The 15,005-nt window shown below is 44.6% G+C and overlaps 6 protein-coding genes and 2 non-coding genes across 8 annotated transcripts; 5 read left to right on the forward strand and 3 right to left on the reverse strand.

Annotated features, from left to right (window-relative positions):
* Positions 1-48: 48 nt before the first annotated feature.
* On the forward strand, positions 49-1,915 carry JR316_0009829 (Vanillin dehydrogenase; the record flags this gene model as incomplete). The annotated part of the gene is made up of 8 exons (XM_047895513.1): positions 49-488; positions 549-798; positions 856-954; positions 1,010-1,081; positions 1,136-1,442; positions 1,507-1,641; positions 1,696-1,759; positions 1,816-1,915. The coding sequence occupies 8 exons, from the start codon at positions 49-51 to the stop codon at positions 1,913-1,915; spliced, it is 1,467 nt and encodes a 488-aa protein (XP_047745232.1).
* Positions 1,916-2,462: 547 nt separating this feature from the next.
* On the reverse strand, positions 2,463-2,545 carry JR316_0009830. Its single transcript has one exon. It is a non-coding gene; the product is annotated as a tRNA-Ala (tRNA).
* A 1,448-nt stretch (positions 2,546-3,993) lies between these two features.
* On the forward strand, positions 3,994-5,198 carry JR316_0009831 (Monoterpene synthase 25; the record flags this gene model as incomplete). The annotated part of the gene is made up of 5 exons (XM_047895514.1): positions 3,994-4,254; positions 4,314-4,369; positions 4,430-4,837; positions 4,893-5,084; positions 5,144-5,198. 5 exons carry the CDS (start codon positions 3,994-3,996, stop codon positions 5,196-5,198), a joined length of 972 nt encoding a protein of 323 aa, XP_047745233.1.
* Positions 5,199-6,221: 1,023 nt separating this feature from the next.
* JR316_0009832 lies at positions 6,222-6,314 on the forward strand. Its single transcript has one exon. It is a non-coding gene; the product is annotated as a tRNA-Ala (tRNA).
* Positions 6,315-6,589: 275 nt separating this feature from the next.
* JR316_0009833 (L-tyrosine decarboxylase) lies at positions 6,590-10,238 on the forward strand (the record flags this gene model as incomplete). Its single annotated transcript, XM_047895515.1, has 10 exons — positions 6,590-6,766; positions 6,826-7,184; positions 7,329-7,648; positions 7,701-7,937; positions 7,987-8,213; positions 8,263-8,366; positions 8,416-8,524; positions 8,577-9,149; positions 9,201-9,472; positions 9,527-10,238. 10 exons carry the CDS (start codon positions 6,590-6,592, stop codon positions 10,236-10,238), a joined length of 3,090 nt encoding a protein of 1,029 aa, XP_047745234.1.
* Positions 10,239-10,445: 207 nt separating this feature from the next.
* Positions 10,446-11,786, reverse strand: JR316_0009834 (Histidine protein methyltransferase 1; the record flags this gene model as incomplete). Its single annotated transcript, XM_047895516.1, has 4 exons — positions 10,446-10,924; positions 10,982-11,144; positions 11,196-11,555; positions 11,634-11,786. 4 exons carry the CDS (start codon positions 11,784-11,786, stop codon positions 10,446-10,448), a joined length of 1,155 nt encoding a protein of 384 aa, XP_047745235.1.
* A 376-nt stretch (positions 11,787-12,162) lies between these two features.
* Positions 12,163-13,280, forward strand: JR316_0009835 (uncharacterized protein; the record flags this gene model as incomplete). Its single annotated transcript, XM_047895517.1, has 3 exons — positions 12,163-12,448; positions 12,520-12,759; positions 12,814-13,280. The coding sequence occupies 3 exons, from the start codon at positions 12,163-12,165 to the stop codon at positions 13,278-13,280; spliced, it is 993 nt and encodes a 330-aa protein (XP_047745236.1).
* A 591-nt stretch (positions 13,281-13,871) lies between these two features.
* JR316_0009836 (uncharacterized protein) lies at positions 13,872-14,318 on the reverse strand (the record flags this gene model as incomplete). The annotated part of the gene is made up of 2 exons (XM_047895518.1): positions 13,872-14,001; positions 14,059-14,318. 2 exons carry the CDS (start codon positions 14,316-14,318, stop codon positions 13,872-13,874), a joined length of 390 nt encoding a protein of 129 aa, XP_047745237.1.
* Between the last annotated feature and the right edge of the window lie 687 nt (positions 14,319-15,005).

Raw genomic sequence — 15,005 nt, forward strand, 5'->3', positions numbered from 1 at the left:
AAGCCATACCATCCAACACCACCTAAATTGTCATCTCTCACACTCAACATGCTTCCTTTCACTGAACTTTTTATCAACGGACGATTCGTTCCCTCTAGCACTGGCGAAACGTTTGAAGTGCGCAACCCCTACACAGGAGCCGTTGTCGGTACTTCAGCTTCAGCGTCCAGCGAAGACTGTAAGGATGCGATTGAGGCAGCTCAACAGGCTCTCAAAACATGGGAGAACTCGCCATTGGCCCAAAGGCGGGATATATACCTTAAGGCAGCGGAGCTTATCATGACAGAGAAGTATCGAGAGAAGATCTTCCAGGCTATCAGAGAGGAGACGGCAGGTAGCAACGAACTTGTCATGATGAACGTGGCTCCTGTCGCTGGAACGCTGCGCGCACATGCGGGACTAGTGGAAAGTTTAAGAGGTGATGTATATCCATCATTGACTGTCCCGGGAGCGCAGGTGGTTGCCCGTCCCCGAGCTATGGGCGTGATGTACGTTCAACCATAGTTGCTTATTCAACTTTTCATGCAGCCTAAGTAACTTTCTCACAGCTTTGCAATCGCCCCATGGAATGCGCCGGTCACCCTGGCATTGAGGGCCGTATCTATTCCCATTTTATGCGGAAACACTGCTGTGCTCAAGAGCTCGGAAATTAGTCCTCGAAGCCATTCGATTGTTGTTGAACTCTTCAAAGAAGCGGGTTTGCCGGATGGTGTACTCAATTTTGTCTCCATGTCACGAGATAGCGCCCCTTCCTTGACTTCTGAAATCATCGCTCATCCTGCGATACGACATGTAAATGTATGTCCATTTTCTTACACGCTCGTTATTATTCTATAATTTTCTTCGTGACGATAGTTCACAGGAAGTGATCGCGTAGGAAAGATCATTGCCATGGAGGCTGCCAAATACCTTAAGCCCTGCGTTTTGGAACTAGGAGGGAAATCACCGGCCATTGTGAGTTTTTTCATATTGTTGAGATTTTCTATTTATTAACATACACTTCCCTCAGGTTCTGAATGACGCGAATATTTCGGAGGCGGCGAGGTCCATCGTCTTTTCAGCAATGGCTCACTCTGGACAGGTAAATTATGTCCTACCTTATCGTCACTTATCATTGCCTGATAATGTATCATAGGTGTGCATGGCCACAAGTCGCGTCATTGCACAACGCGGCATCTCCGAGCAGCTTTTGTCCGAGGTCAAATCATTGATAACAAACATTAAAGCAGGCGATGTCGGGAACGACAAATCCGTCATTCTTGGAGCGTTATTCAGCCCTGGTTCAGCAGAAAACGTCGTCAAAATGCTGAAGGAAGCGCAGGCGCAAGGCGCCGAAATTATTTCAGGAGATATCTCAAGAAACGGTGCTGTGGTGCAGCCCCATTTGGTGGCGAATGTCAAATGCGGTATGCAAATATGGGACCGTGAGGTCTTTGGCCCTGGTGCGTATTTGGGGGTAGGTAAATTTCTAAGTTCTAATATTCTGACAACTCCTTGTGTTTTTAGCACTCGTATACGCTGTCGTAGATACCATTGAGGAGGCAATTGAGCTGGCAAACAACACTGACTACTCCCTATCGGCATCAGTATGGTCAAAGGATCTTGCTGTAGCACAAGATGTCGCTGCTCGCATTTATTCTGGTGAAATACTTTACAAAAGTAGATCTGAAATCGTTTATACTAATAGATATACAGGTTATGCCAACATAAATGGTCCTTCAATCCATTCAGAACCGGTAGATGGATTAGTTGGCCTGGGGTACGTTGCGTGTGTCATAGAAATGTTTTTCAAACATTAACATACCTCCATTGTAGGGGTGCTTCGGGTTACGGTAGATTTTCCATCGAGAATTTTACCCATAAACGTATAGTTGTAACTCACCCTGCTGGAAGGAAGCTTCCTATTGTTTCCTAAATAGTTAACGCTCCTGTACCATACGTATTCAATTGAAGCAAGCCGAACTGTAAGCTTGTTTTGCGGAAGTAGAATTAATGGCAACAAACTGTAGCAATGAAGTAGAACTGTCCCTGTATCATGAAGTTAAATAAAAACTCAGACAACGAATTAATATATTGATTCTTAGTGTATATCGGACTGCATCGGTTTCGGCCAATTGTGGGGCCGTTCCCGAACTAGTCCTTTAAGCGCCCACATATGTAGCAATCAGCACCCGATATGAGTACACCAGTATATATGAGTAGAACCATAGCATTATCGGACTCAGTTCTGGCAGTATTCCAAAGTCATTTAGTTTTGTATAGGAACTGAAAATCTCCTTTTGAGGAAACCGAGCTTGAAGAGGCACGTTAGACATATGCGACGGGTCACGAGCGTTAGATTGTCAAACTATTTACACAGAAGTAAAATAAAGCTCCCAAAGGGAAAAAAATGGTACGCTCAATCAATGAGTGTACTACACCCTATGTACTGCCAATACTACAACAATCTGTTGGCAAAAGAATGGACTCATCGGGAATTGAACCCGACACCTTTCGCAATCCATAAATGCAAAGCGAACGTGATAACCAACTACACCATAAGCCCAGTGAAAAGGTTTTCACGTGGCCGCTTTTGGCGTCTCTAGCGCCAATATGCGCTGCTATCATGAAGCTTCACTATTGCTTTACTGTAATAGTTTAGTGATAATCGGGGCCGCCGTTACTCGAGGAGCTACCTTCCTGGGCTACCCTTTGTTAGTTAGTTAGTGATTGTACCTCTCTACCATATGGCATAGCCACGACAAGAGAATAAACAAGGTTTTTTTTTTAAAAAAAAAAAAATGTGAAGGATGGAACACCCAAGTATTAAAAAAAATTCATAAGCAGTAATACCCTGACTGCGCTTGATAATTTTTTGATGACTCATGACCAGCCAGATTTGTTAGAATCAAGCTTCCTGGTGAAAGTAGCAATCAGGGACGACGAGTCGAAGAAATATGAAAAAGCCTTGATGTATAGTTTGGCTGGACTAGCTACAGAAGGAATAGCCAGCCATTTGAATATGCGTACCAGAATGAGAGAGGTGATAAGAAGGAACTAATCACAGGTTTCAATGTAACAACCACAAACTAAGAAGATAAATGCAAAAATATTCTTCTCCTGTCATATACTCATGATCGTTGTTGGGCCTGTAAGTCACTTCTCCAATCTTTCCTTTCTTTTTACCTCGGCAGAACGTTCTCTGACCAGAGTGGGCCATTGGCAAGACAAACCTAAGTCGTCAGTCGCAGAACTGTATTAATGGCACTCCTGTAGTCATTAGATACATCTTCATAAAAATGAATCGGTCCACAGTAGCGATATGAAATTGGATGACAGCTTCTTGGGCAAAGCACTATAGAACTGTCTACAACAGGACGTGCTACCACTATGCTGGCACCGTGTCCCACGGGATAACCGGACGTAAATGAGTACCGACCACGGAAGTGCTTTTTTTTTACGTTGCATCGTGTTGGAGGACTTTCGTTATCTCGTCCCGTGGGTGAAAAACACAGCCATGTGTGCTCGCTTGATCAACTATATTTTTATTTCTGTAAAGCAGGATGCAGGGACCGACCTAATAGTTATCCTTCCGACTCTGTGCCGCCTGCACTGGTAGCAGGCCTATAGCTAAGCATTCGCATCGTTCAACTTGGTGCTTGGAAATTTTGTTTGGGATGCTGTTACAACCGTCGCAGTTAAAACCAGTCGATAATTAGCCTTAATGTTATTTCCGTCTCTTTGATACCGCTGGATGACCATAGGCAATTCAAGATTCTCTTGACCCCATTTTGACTGTCAATGACTCGGAGTAACGGATCTTCGGGGGTTGAGCCTTGGAATTTATGGAGTCCGAGATGAAATCTTGAAGGCCGGAATACGCAAATCTTGTCTCCGGAAATAGTGTGATATCTACTCAAGTGTATCCAACCCAGATAAACAGTACTAGATAAAAATTTGTATATATAAGGTCGCTCGCCGCTTGAAGACCAATACCACTCATCATTACCACTCATGGCGTCCACAGCACTCAACACACCTCACTCGGAGCACTCTGCATCTTTTGTTCCATCAAAGAGTCTTATCTCTGATTACGAAAACTTTGACGCTATCAAAGAAATTTACTCTGGCTTCATCGACAAATTGGAATATTCTACCATGAGCGCCATCTCAGATGACAATGAAACCTTTCAAGCTTTGTTGTCTGAGTTTGCCTCTTATAACACGGGCAGATGGTTTGAGGCCTTGTGTCGAGAGTCATCCACAATAGCGGAGGTGAGTTTGTGAAAACAAGATATTGAATCAGTCCAATTAATTGATCATACGCATGCTAGCTTGGTTACGCTAATCATTCCCCAGCAGTGCGGCTACAGGCAGCACGCTTCACATGGTACAGTCCTTGTTTGATCGACTTCTCTATTAATAAACACACTCACATACCTTTTGTTAGGTATCTTATATATGTGGATGATCTTGGGCAAAAATTCCCCTCGATGCTGGAAGGATTCCAAGAACGACTGTTAACTTGCAAAGATCCTGAGGGATCTTTTCTCCAGGCATTCCGCGCGCACCTCGCAGATATGTATAAGTTCTGGGACCCTCTCCCCGCCAACTGTATCACGCTAGCAGGCATAGATTTCATCAACGGCTGCCTTTTGGAACAGAGCCCAGAAATTAGTGAAATGCGCCTTTCGAAAGCTGCTACCTCGTGGCCATACTTCTTGCGTAACAAGACGGGTAGCGCCGCAGCCTACGGATTCTTCCTCTTCCCAAAAGAGTTGAATGTCGACATGACAACTTATATCCAAGTAATGGAGGACATCGTTTTTTACACAAATCTAACCAACGATATTCTCTCGTACGTTGTATCATTTTCTCTTACAAAATTTGTCTGATTGCAAAAAATGCATCAGATTCTATAAAGAAGATATTGCTGGGGAGAGAAACAATTACATTTACAATAGAGCCCATGTATCGCATCAAAGCGCTATCGATGCTCTACGAGATACTGTGAAAGACACGTTGGATGCGCATGCCAGAATTACCGAGGTGCTCAAGGGTACGAATGCCTATGCATCCTGGAAGACATGGGTAAATGGATATATGTGAGTAATATATGTCATCTTAGAACCGTACATTGAATAAAGTCGCGTTTTACTTCCAGAGGATTTCACACAACATTGAAGCGTTACCGCCTCGACGACCTTGGGATCGCTTGAAAGGTTGCCGAAATTAACAAAGCATATGTCGTAGTGGGAATTCTAATGCGTACTGTAATTGTTGCTGTTACACTAGGTTTTAATTTCATTATATGATATGGGTAGAAATTCAAAGGGATCCCATAAGAACATTGCCAATTCAATAGCTACGTATTTCATCACGCAAAATGAATCAGTAGATGCACTGCCTTTGCAGGGTCTGCGCATGAACAATTACGTGTTTCCGGAGCAATTTGCTTTTCCAGAAGGGTGGATTTGATCAGGCTATGTAATGAAGAAGAGCGACGACATAATTCATACGGAGAAACAGAACAATAAAATTCTGAGGCAGTCGACATAATATCTTTTTTGGATCAGTACACGGGTTATTAATGGAAGGATGGATGGAGGCGGATGGATGACCCAATGTAGGGATGCCCGTCGGTCAAATAATTTTTATAAGCCCAAAAAAGAATCTACGAGTTCGACTTCGACATGATCCCAATTGAGTTAAACCATTGATGTGGTACCCAATGCGGGCGTAACCGTTCCCATACTTGATCATTTGGGTTCATAATGCTTAGCGCCCATATCCATATATAGGATTGTCCTCAGTTATTCGGGGCAAAACCCAATTCGGAAAATTTGGACACATTGAACACAACAACTCTCGCATTCGACCGATCTGATGCTAATATAAACTATATCATGTGCGCATATTTTACGATAACTTTGCGGAAATTTCGCTTACGCCCAATTTAAGAACACAAATGGCCGCCTCCTACCAAGTTGAATAACATATAAGCATTATTTGCCCATGGGCAGGTATTCTGAGTAACATAATTATTATATGTAATCTAATACATAACAGTAGGCACTGTTTTCCTATGGCAGTTAATCGCGGCGACGCCGCCCTTTCGAGTAATAGTATTCGTTGCAATTATCATCATTGCATAATAAACGCAACCACACCCAATCATCAACCTATGTTGTTTTGCGGGAGGACATCAACGATGTATTTCCACATAGTGGCTCCACTACCATGGGCACATGGTGTAGTTGGTTATCACGCTCGCTTAGCACTTAAAACCTTGTGTTACATGCGAGAGGTGTTGGGTTCAATTCCCAATGCGTCCAAGTTTTTACTTTTATCGTATACGACAGTTCATGATGCCCAATATTTTTAGAGGTCAATACCCAGAGATTTATAGGGAGTATTTTTCAAATCAGATTTTCATTGTATTCGAGTGCCAATCGATACTTTTGTACTGGACACAGTCACTCAATTTGTTACGTCATAATATGAAATGATCGCTTTCAGATTTTCTAACCTAACACCTTGCTGAAACACATCTGTCCCAAATGTACCGTAAGAAACATGGCTCAAATCATCTTACACTCTGCCAGTTGCTATGTTCCCTTCCAATACTTCTATCAGCTATAACCCATCCTCCAGTGGGCTGCACGAAACAGTTTCTGCTTGGTTTTTAGGTCCTCAAGCCGAGAATGCCGCTTTGCTGAAAGAACTATTCAACAACATCGTGGACAGCCACGCAAATGCTCGTCTATCATATCATCCTGAAGATGGGGTGCGTATATGGACGTTTGCCAACTATGCCACTTATAACATAATTCCACCCGCCTACAGGTCTTCATCACTCAAGATATCAAACAGACCCCAGCGTTTAATCGCGCGGTCAACGATCTCCGACAGGAATTTCACCGCCTTTTAGACATGCTAAACGACAAATCTATCCCATTCTACTCGCCCAGATACGCTGGGCATATGTCGTTTGAGAGCAGTTTGCCCTCCATATTGGGGTGGCTTGCTGCGATGTTATTCAACCCGAACAATGTTGCTTTTGAAGCGAGTCCAATTACGACATTACTTGAGCTTGACGCAGGTTCCCAGATATGCGACATGCTGGGATATGCTCGCTCAGGCACGATGCAGCCTTGGGGGCATATTACTTGTGACGGTACCGTGGCCAATATTGAGTCTATGTGGTAAGACTTCAGTATCTCGTTCATATTTGGTTTTCCTGATTGCCAACCAGGGCCGGTAAGAGAAACTATACAGTTTCATCCATAGCAATATTGTTGAAGAGTTTCTTCAGCCCGTAATCTTAAGTACTATCCGCTTTCTTTGAGGGAAGCTTTGAAACCTGGAGCGCCTCTTCATTTCGTTTCAAGCACACTCACAGTATACAGCTGCTCGAATCCAAATGATCCGGTACTTTTGAGGGACCTGGATACATGGGAGTTGTTGAACTTACAGCCGCAGGAGATACTCTCCATACCCGACCGCCTGCGCACTCAGTTTGGCGTAAGCCCCACATTTCTTGAAAGGGCGTTACATCCATTCAGCGTTCAGTCAATCGGGAAGGACAGCTTCGAGAAGAAGTATGGAATTGAACCACCCCAGTACCTCATATCGAGCACCAAGCACTATTCATGGCCCAAAGCAGCAGGTCAGCTCCTTGTTTGGATCTATTGAAGCTGTCTGAACTGACTTTGATTTAGCTCTTGTTGGTATAGGTTCGGACAACGTCATCAATATTCCGGTCGATTCGACTGCGCGAATGTGCATGATACATCTCAAGTACGCTCTTGAGCGTCGCCTACGCCAACGACAGGCCGTATATGCTGTTGTTGCCATTATTGGTTCCACAGAAGAAGGAGCAGTCGATCCTTTAGATGAAATAGTTGCCTTGAAACATGAATACCAAGCAAGGGGGATGTCATTTCTCATCCACGCAGGTATGAGTACTTCCTTCTTTTTAACTCGTGTTGATCATGTTAAATGTAGATGCCGCCTGGGGAGGATATTTTGCGTCGATGTTGAGGGAAAAGCCTTCGCAGGGTGCACCCGATGGAATGCCTCCTTGTCCACGACGGTCTGCCTCTCGTGATTATGTGCCAACCACGTCGCTTAAGGAACACACTATCCGCCAATTCGAGGTCCTTGGAGAAGCTGACTCAGTAACGATCGATCCACACAAAAGTGGTTATTGTCCGTATCCATCTGGAGGGTTGGTGAGTCGTAGCCACAATCAAAGAGAAACGTTCCCTAATGAAAAGTCAGTGTTATAAAGACGGTCGTATGAGGTACTTATTGACATGGACCGCTCCCTACCTTAATCAAGGCAAGAACGGCGAGAATATTGGCATTTATGGAGTCGAGGGCAGGTTCATTGGTTTGTCTGGTGTTGTGATCAATCTGACGATGGATGTTCAGCAAACCAGGAGCGGCAGCGGCAGCGGTGTATCTTCATCATGCGGTCGTCGGGCTTCACAAAGAAGGTCATGGCAGCCTTCTCGGTGAGGTGTGCTTTAGTTGCGCTCGGGTGAGCATATATGTTCCCTACCTGGCTCGTTAGTTATAACTTGCGGATAAAGATATCTGCATACTGGGCAGCCATGTCAGACTCTTCGACACCCTACATTGTAGTACCGTTGAACAAGCTTCGTGCTGAGCCCAATGCACTACACACCGAGCAAGAGAAAAAGTTCATCCGATGGAAGATCTTGGCACGTTCCAATAGAGATATCGCATCCGATCCAGATCCAGAACTGTTTGCAGAGCTACGCGCACTAGGATCCGACCTGAATATTAACGCCTTCGCTTGCAACTTCCGCATACAAGATCACCAATACCCTTTCAATTCCTTCGTCAATGACGATGTCGAAGAAGCAAACTATCTCAACAAATGCATATTTGACAGGCTTTCGGTGACAAATGTCCAGGACAACCCGAGGAAAGTACCCATGTACATCACATCAACGACATTTGCGGCGCAGGATTATGGACAATGTCTGGATGTCTTCAAGCAGCGCCTGGGGCTTGAGATTGACTCTAAACAGAGTCTCTTCGTTCTGAGGAACGTCGTGATGTCGCCTTTTCAGGCAACCGCGAACTTTGCAGGAGAAATAGCAGAGTTATTCCGCCAGACGTTGATTGAAGAAATGAGCGTGAGTCACAATTACATGCATGCTGGAGGTCGCTGAGGAGTAGGCCGTTAGCACGTTGTTGCGCGAAATACGATTTCCCCACAGGAACACATGTTCATTATGCAGGGCACGGACACGCTATTCCTGGTTTATCGACCTCTATTCCATAAAGCGAATTCACGCAAGCAACTCATAATCGCTGCCAAGATGTCAGGGATACACTGGGCACGATATCTCAAGGCAAGAGAGGACCATCCCGAGGAGATCTTTACGATGACAATCCCCTCCACCACCATCGAAGAAATCGTATCTGGTCAGAAGACCAAGGGGTATATATATTGGCAGTTAGTGATATCAATTGCGTAAAAATGCCCACTCCAAGCTAAATATTTGAATAGGGGGACCGTCGTCTCAGATTGTGAATTGGAAGACGTTAGCGTAGTGAAGAGCCGATCTCTGCGGTCCAGGTGGAGAGATTCGGAGTACCCTTCAGAGTTCTGCCCATTCTACATGTACGGATCCGAGGAGCAACAGCATATTGAGCATATGCTCTTGAAAGCACCAAATGCCCAGCTTGCCGCAGAAGACATCGAGATTTCATTAGATCGTCCATTGCTAAAGAAGCAACTTGAGCGTGGACTACTTGCATATGTGATGGTGCACGAGCAATCGATGCAACCGTTCGCTGAAGACAATCCGCCGTTCTTTTTTTGCGCAGGAGCGAAGCTGGACGTGGAGATTTACGAAGACCCATTTACATCCGAAGCCCATGGACCTGGATTAGCCCCCACATTTAATGACTTGGATGGGCCCAGCTTCTACTCCCCAGTCGCCAGCGGGTCCATTCAACTGGGAAGCAGGATTTTCATTGACATGACAGGTTTGAACAAGCAAGACTTTAAGGCGGACAACCGCATTTCGAGATACACAGAAGTGAGCACGAGTGAAGAAGGAAAGGCTGGCTGGAGAAGCATGGTCATCGATCGGATGGATCAGAGTGAACAGGCAAGACGCCAAGCTCGGGTCGCGGAGGGGTGGGCGACCAAAATGAAACCACGCGTTTCAACTCCTTCCACGAACATGCGATCTTCTCCCCTGGCGAAGAACTAACATACGGGCTGACAAAGCATTCCTATTCCCGTCCAACTTTTTTTTAAAGTCCCCCATTTACGGTAGTAGACGTCTGCCATACTTTTGCGAACCAAAGCAGTTTAAGCCTATGAAATATGACGTTTATTTCTTCTGTATTCTTGTAATTGTAGCTGCAAAAAAATATTTAGGAGACAACAATTGCAAGCCACTAGATATTGATTTCTGCTACCACCGAAGCCGCAATATTTTTCTCCCTACACCACTCTTGCGCTCTAAAACAGTTTCTACGGCCGCCTTCTCCTTTTCCACTGCTTGCAAAAAGTCGGAGACTCCTCCACCAACACCAAAGTATAATACCTTGGCCGCAACTAAGCACAAATAAGTCTTGTTTACCGATTGGTCGGGGCACGCTCTTCGCATGAGATTAATGAGCGGTTGTAGACTCTCGTTCCTGTATATCGTCTCTGAAGTCAGGAGAATATCATATTTCGGAGATTCGTCTGTGCTCGTTGTAGTAGGATTAAAAGTATCCCATGAACCTGCGAAGAAACGAAGGGTAATATTGAGATCTTGGAGGGTTTTGAGGAAGGCGGTTTTGAACTCTGGGGTTATTGGCAATTCTCCAGAGGCGGCGTCTTGAATAATGGGTGCCATGTCATCGTCTTTTATGGAAGTGCGATATGCATCGGCGTGGGTGGATGTGTCTAAATTGAAAGGAGAAATACACAAATGGAACGCTAAAAAGATGGAATGGGACGTACACCATGTTAAAAGAATATTAGGAAGGGTAACGAGTTGCAGAACAGACGCGTTGTAATCCTGCAATTGAAGCACCGTCTTCTGTAGAGGGGTGTCTCCTGGCTTTGAAGAGTATAAAAGTTCTCGGAAGATGTACATTGTCGGTACACCCGTCCCACAACCAACCTGACGGCAGAGGTTAAAAACAAGAGATGCTATATGATAGATAGCACATACCTCTAAAATCTTCTTACCTACGAATGATTCGTATTTCGATGTCTCCTTCAAGCTATCGAGGTAATCGACGAGATCTAAGCTGCATTCCCATGTTTTGAGACCTCCTTCATACACTCCAGGAACAAGATCTGAAGGAGCGCTAAGAAACTCCAATGCTTTTCGCGCTGTTTTCAAGTCCGATGCATTATTTTCATCTTGTTGGTTGATAGCGGGCTCATCAACAACATCTCCCGCGCCTTCCGATATGAGTTGAAATCGAGCATCGAACAAATCCCGCCGAAGAAGGCATGTAGATTTCCGTGTCGATGAGAGAGAGATAAAGAGCGGTGAATAGGATATCTGATCCGGTACACCGTCTAGCTAGATGAAAACATCCAAAGACATCAGAGAAAACCTTAAAAGCTGTCGATGAGATCGACGAATTGGAATGAGACGAACGAGTGTAGTAAGAGTAAGTTCAGAAAATGGCTCGAGTTCCAATAACTGCTCTGTTTTTGTAGAGGGATCTTGTATACTTAGTGACTCCAAGTTGATCCCGAGGAGCTCCTCAGCATTGTCGGCGTCGTCGATATCGAAGTCGAACTTGAACATTTTTTTGCCCTGTACAGTGATCGGACTCCCTCAGTGGGATTTGCAAGTTCACGTGGGCTTGATCTGGCTTTCGAGTTTTTTGTCATACTCATGACACCAACTCGTACCTTTCATGAAGTGAATTCCGACCTCCTCCCAGTATCTATTATAATTTTGCCGCCATTGAAATCCTATACATGTTCTATATCTTCTCATGACTGGACAGAACAGCATGATGATTCCTTTCATGGCAAGCACAGCCATTGTCGACCAGTACATGTACAACCGTCCATGGATGGTTAAGTGGATCACGATGTATGGCAAGCCTATATAAACACAAAAAATGTCACGCCCCCCAGTGCACTTGGACCGCTACTACCACCTTCCCTCGACTCCCATGTCTCTTCTTACAGATATCATCCAAATCAGTCGAGAATTCACGAGACTCAGCCTGTTGCTATACCAGAGCGTGTACTACCTCTGGTTGTCAACTCTGTGCATGTTGACCTTCGGTGCTTACACTGTTTACCACACCGCCAAATTCGTCGCAGTGGCAAGCATGGCCATCGCCAACTACTTGGACTCCTTTATGGAACCGCCTGCCCATAAACCTACAAGCTATCTAAGAGAAAAACACGACGGTAAGAAAGGGAAGCATTCTAAACGAGATACCAGATTTTTAGGTGAGTGTCACATTTTTATCGAGATCCCCTCTTTGTCCCTGACATAAATTCAATTATCAACGTGAACATAGAATCCGGCGTTTCTTCAAATACTCAGAAAGCGGGACCCAAGCTCCTCGTCACTCAGGGTGCTCGATTCTTCAATCTATACACCAAGCCTGTTCCCAGTAACAAGGAAACATTTAATCTCGACGATATCTTTTTCGTGAACAGTATATATCCTGCAATCAAGTATGGTAAAGGATGGGAAGACTTTGGCGATTTTTATTCGACGAATACACCCAACTCAACTGTGATCTTTCCTTTCAATGGTGCGTTAAGCTAGCCTCTACGACATTACAGATTTGGTGATTCTTGCGCTTTAGGTGTTTCGGTTAGCTGGTACGCATTTACGCCACAAGCTCCCTACATTCCATCCATTGGGAGTTATTCCATTGATGGAAACGATCCCATCGACTTCTATGTGACTGGCGCTTCGAAGGATTCAAACGTGCAAGATCCTTTCAGCAGGAAATTGTTTGAGACGCCTCAGTCTGAACCTGGGCGGCATGAGCTCGTTGTCACTTATCTAGGCAATTCATCAACAACTCCGCTCACATTGGATAGGCTCGTTGTGCAAAATGCTACCGGCATCAATGAAACTTACCTTCCACTGTATGGAAATCCAAAGGAGTGGACGGTATTGAACCACTCTAGGGTTGGGTTAATTTGGGGCGGAGTTGTCATAGGATGGTTCATTCTGATCGGCGTTGCTTTCACTCTGTTCCACATTTTCTACCGCCGGAAACAAAAATCAAAGAAGAAGCAACTTTACGAGATCAGTGCCGACTAGCAGAGCCCTTGGAATTATCGAATTAGAACGACAATCTGGTCGCTTACCTGGATTCTCAATAACCAGCATCTTCCCATCTCGTCACATTTGTTTGATTCACGTGCTGTGACATCTCGCGCACTAATTAAAGTACCCGTGTTGGTATGAACTTCAACTACCTTCGAGGCATACAAGGAACAACGCGTTAATTCCTCCTTCCCAAATATCATGGCGCTCCTATACTATCGATGAATTCAGTTCCTTATCAACTTGTAACACCGCTGGCGCTCATACATATTTGCCAGCAAAATATGTATTGGCAGTTATGTTTCCTGTTCGTTTTCGACGTATTTTTGAGGTATATAGACTTCGGGGTTCCCTGATTAGGCAACCCCGAAGTCTATATTCCAGGCAAATATGTCAAAAATGAACAGGAAACATAATTACTGATAGATATTTTTCTGGAAAATATGCACGAGCGCAAGCCGTGTAATTATTTAGATTCCAGTCCGACTATTTTGGTTCCATATTTATTTTTATTTTTACTATTTTCTTCCACTATCCCTGCAACTCATGATGCAAGCATCCGGGTTGCATGCAACAGCTTAGTGTCTATGCTTTTGGGCCGATGTAGCATGCTTCGATGTTTCGGCCTTCGAGATCGTAGAAAAATGCTGCGTAGTAGGTTGGCCCATATTGGGGGCGGAGGCCGGGTGGCCCATTGTCTTTAGCGCCCGCAGAGCTTTATAACATCCTGTTTGAGTACTAGCAACCATGTTCAGTAAATATCAATACTCACAGAGCTCCAGCATAAACCTGATCGACTTGCTCTGGGCTGTTTGCCACAAAGGCGAGGTGTATGTACTCTCCCTTGGGAGCATCCCTGTCAGGGGTTCGTTCGGCGAGGAAGAACTCTGGAGCAGTCTGTCCAAGTACTGCAGTCTTCCCATTGTTCTCATAGAGTACGACTTTGTAACCCAAAGGCGTAAGAGCAGCGAGATAGAGTTCCTGGGACTTTTTAACGTCGCGGACAACGACACCAAGGTGTGAGATGGGCATGTTGTGATCTTTTAGAAGGCTTGAGTTCAAAGTGTGTGTAGTGGGACTGGTTTGAGCATCCCAAGTCAAGAGTTGCACGGAGATTTATACGAGCCATTCAGTAGTCCAACAGCTCTCTTCGTCATATGACTCTTTGGCCGTCCATTTTTTAGTTAGGACCCCCGAACTTTAGCGATATTTTTGAAAGAAGATACAGGGTTAGATGTCCATTATGGACCTTGTGTTCATTCCTTGATTCAACACCCAAGCCACATTTAGTATTCGGGCTCGTCGACAAGAGAAAGGATATGAAAAAAATATTGAATAAATTCTGGTCGTCTTACGTGCATGGAGATGGTTGGGAACAGTGGTGAGTAGCATCATTTATACTTCCAAAGGCGATATACACGGTGCAACAGTGATATCATTTTCTACGTAAATAAGGGCAAGGGATGTTCCAAGTCTTTCCTTCTCTTTCCTTGTCACATTGTCAGAACTTCTATCCTCGGTTGCTAAAAAAGAACTGAAGACTCCAATATAAATTAATTTCATGGTCACAAGCGCCAGATATGAAAGAACTACATTTAGCACTGAGTGGACAAATGAAAGTTTTCTAGAAGTCTCAAAATGCGATTAGCAAGCACATGTCGTCGGTCAATCTCAAGTACCGCCTTCCTTCTAATGGGCCATGGTAATCCTGGGCTAATT

Source organism: Psilocybe cubensis, chromosome 9, assembly GCF_017499595.1.
Source record: "Psilocybe cubensis strain MGC-MH-2018 chromosome 9, whole genome shotgun sequence".
NCBI lineage: Eukaryota > Fungi > Basidiomycota > Agaricomycetes > Agaricales > Agrocybaceae > Psilocybe > Psilocybe cubensis.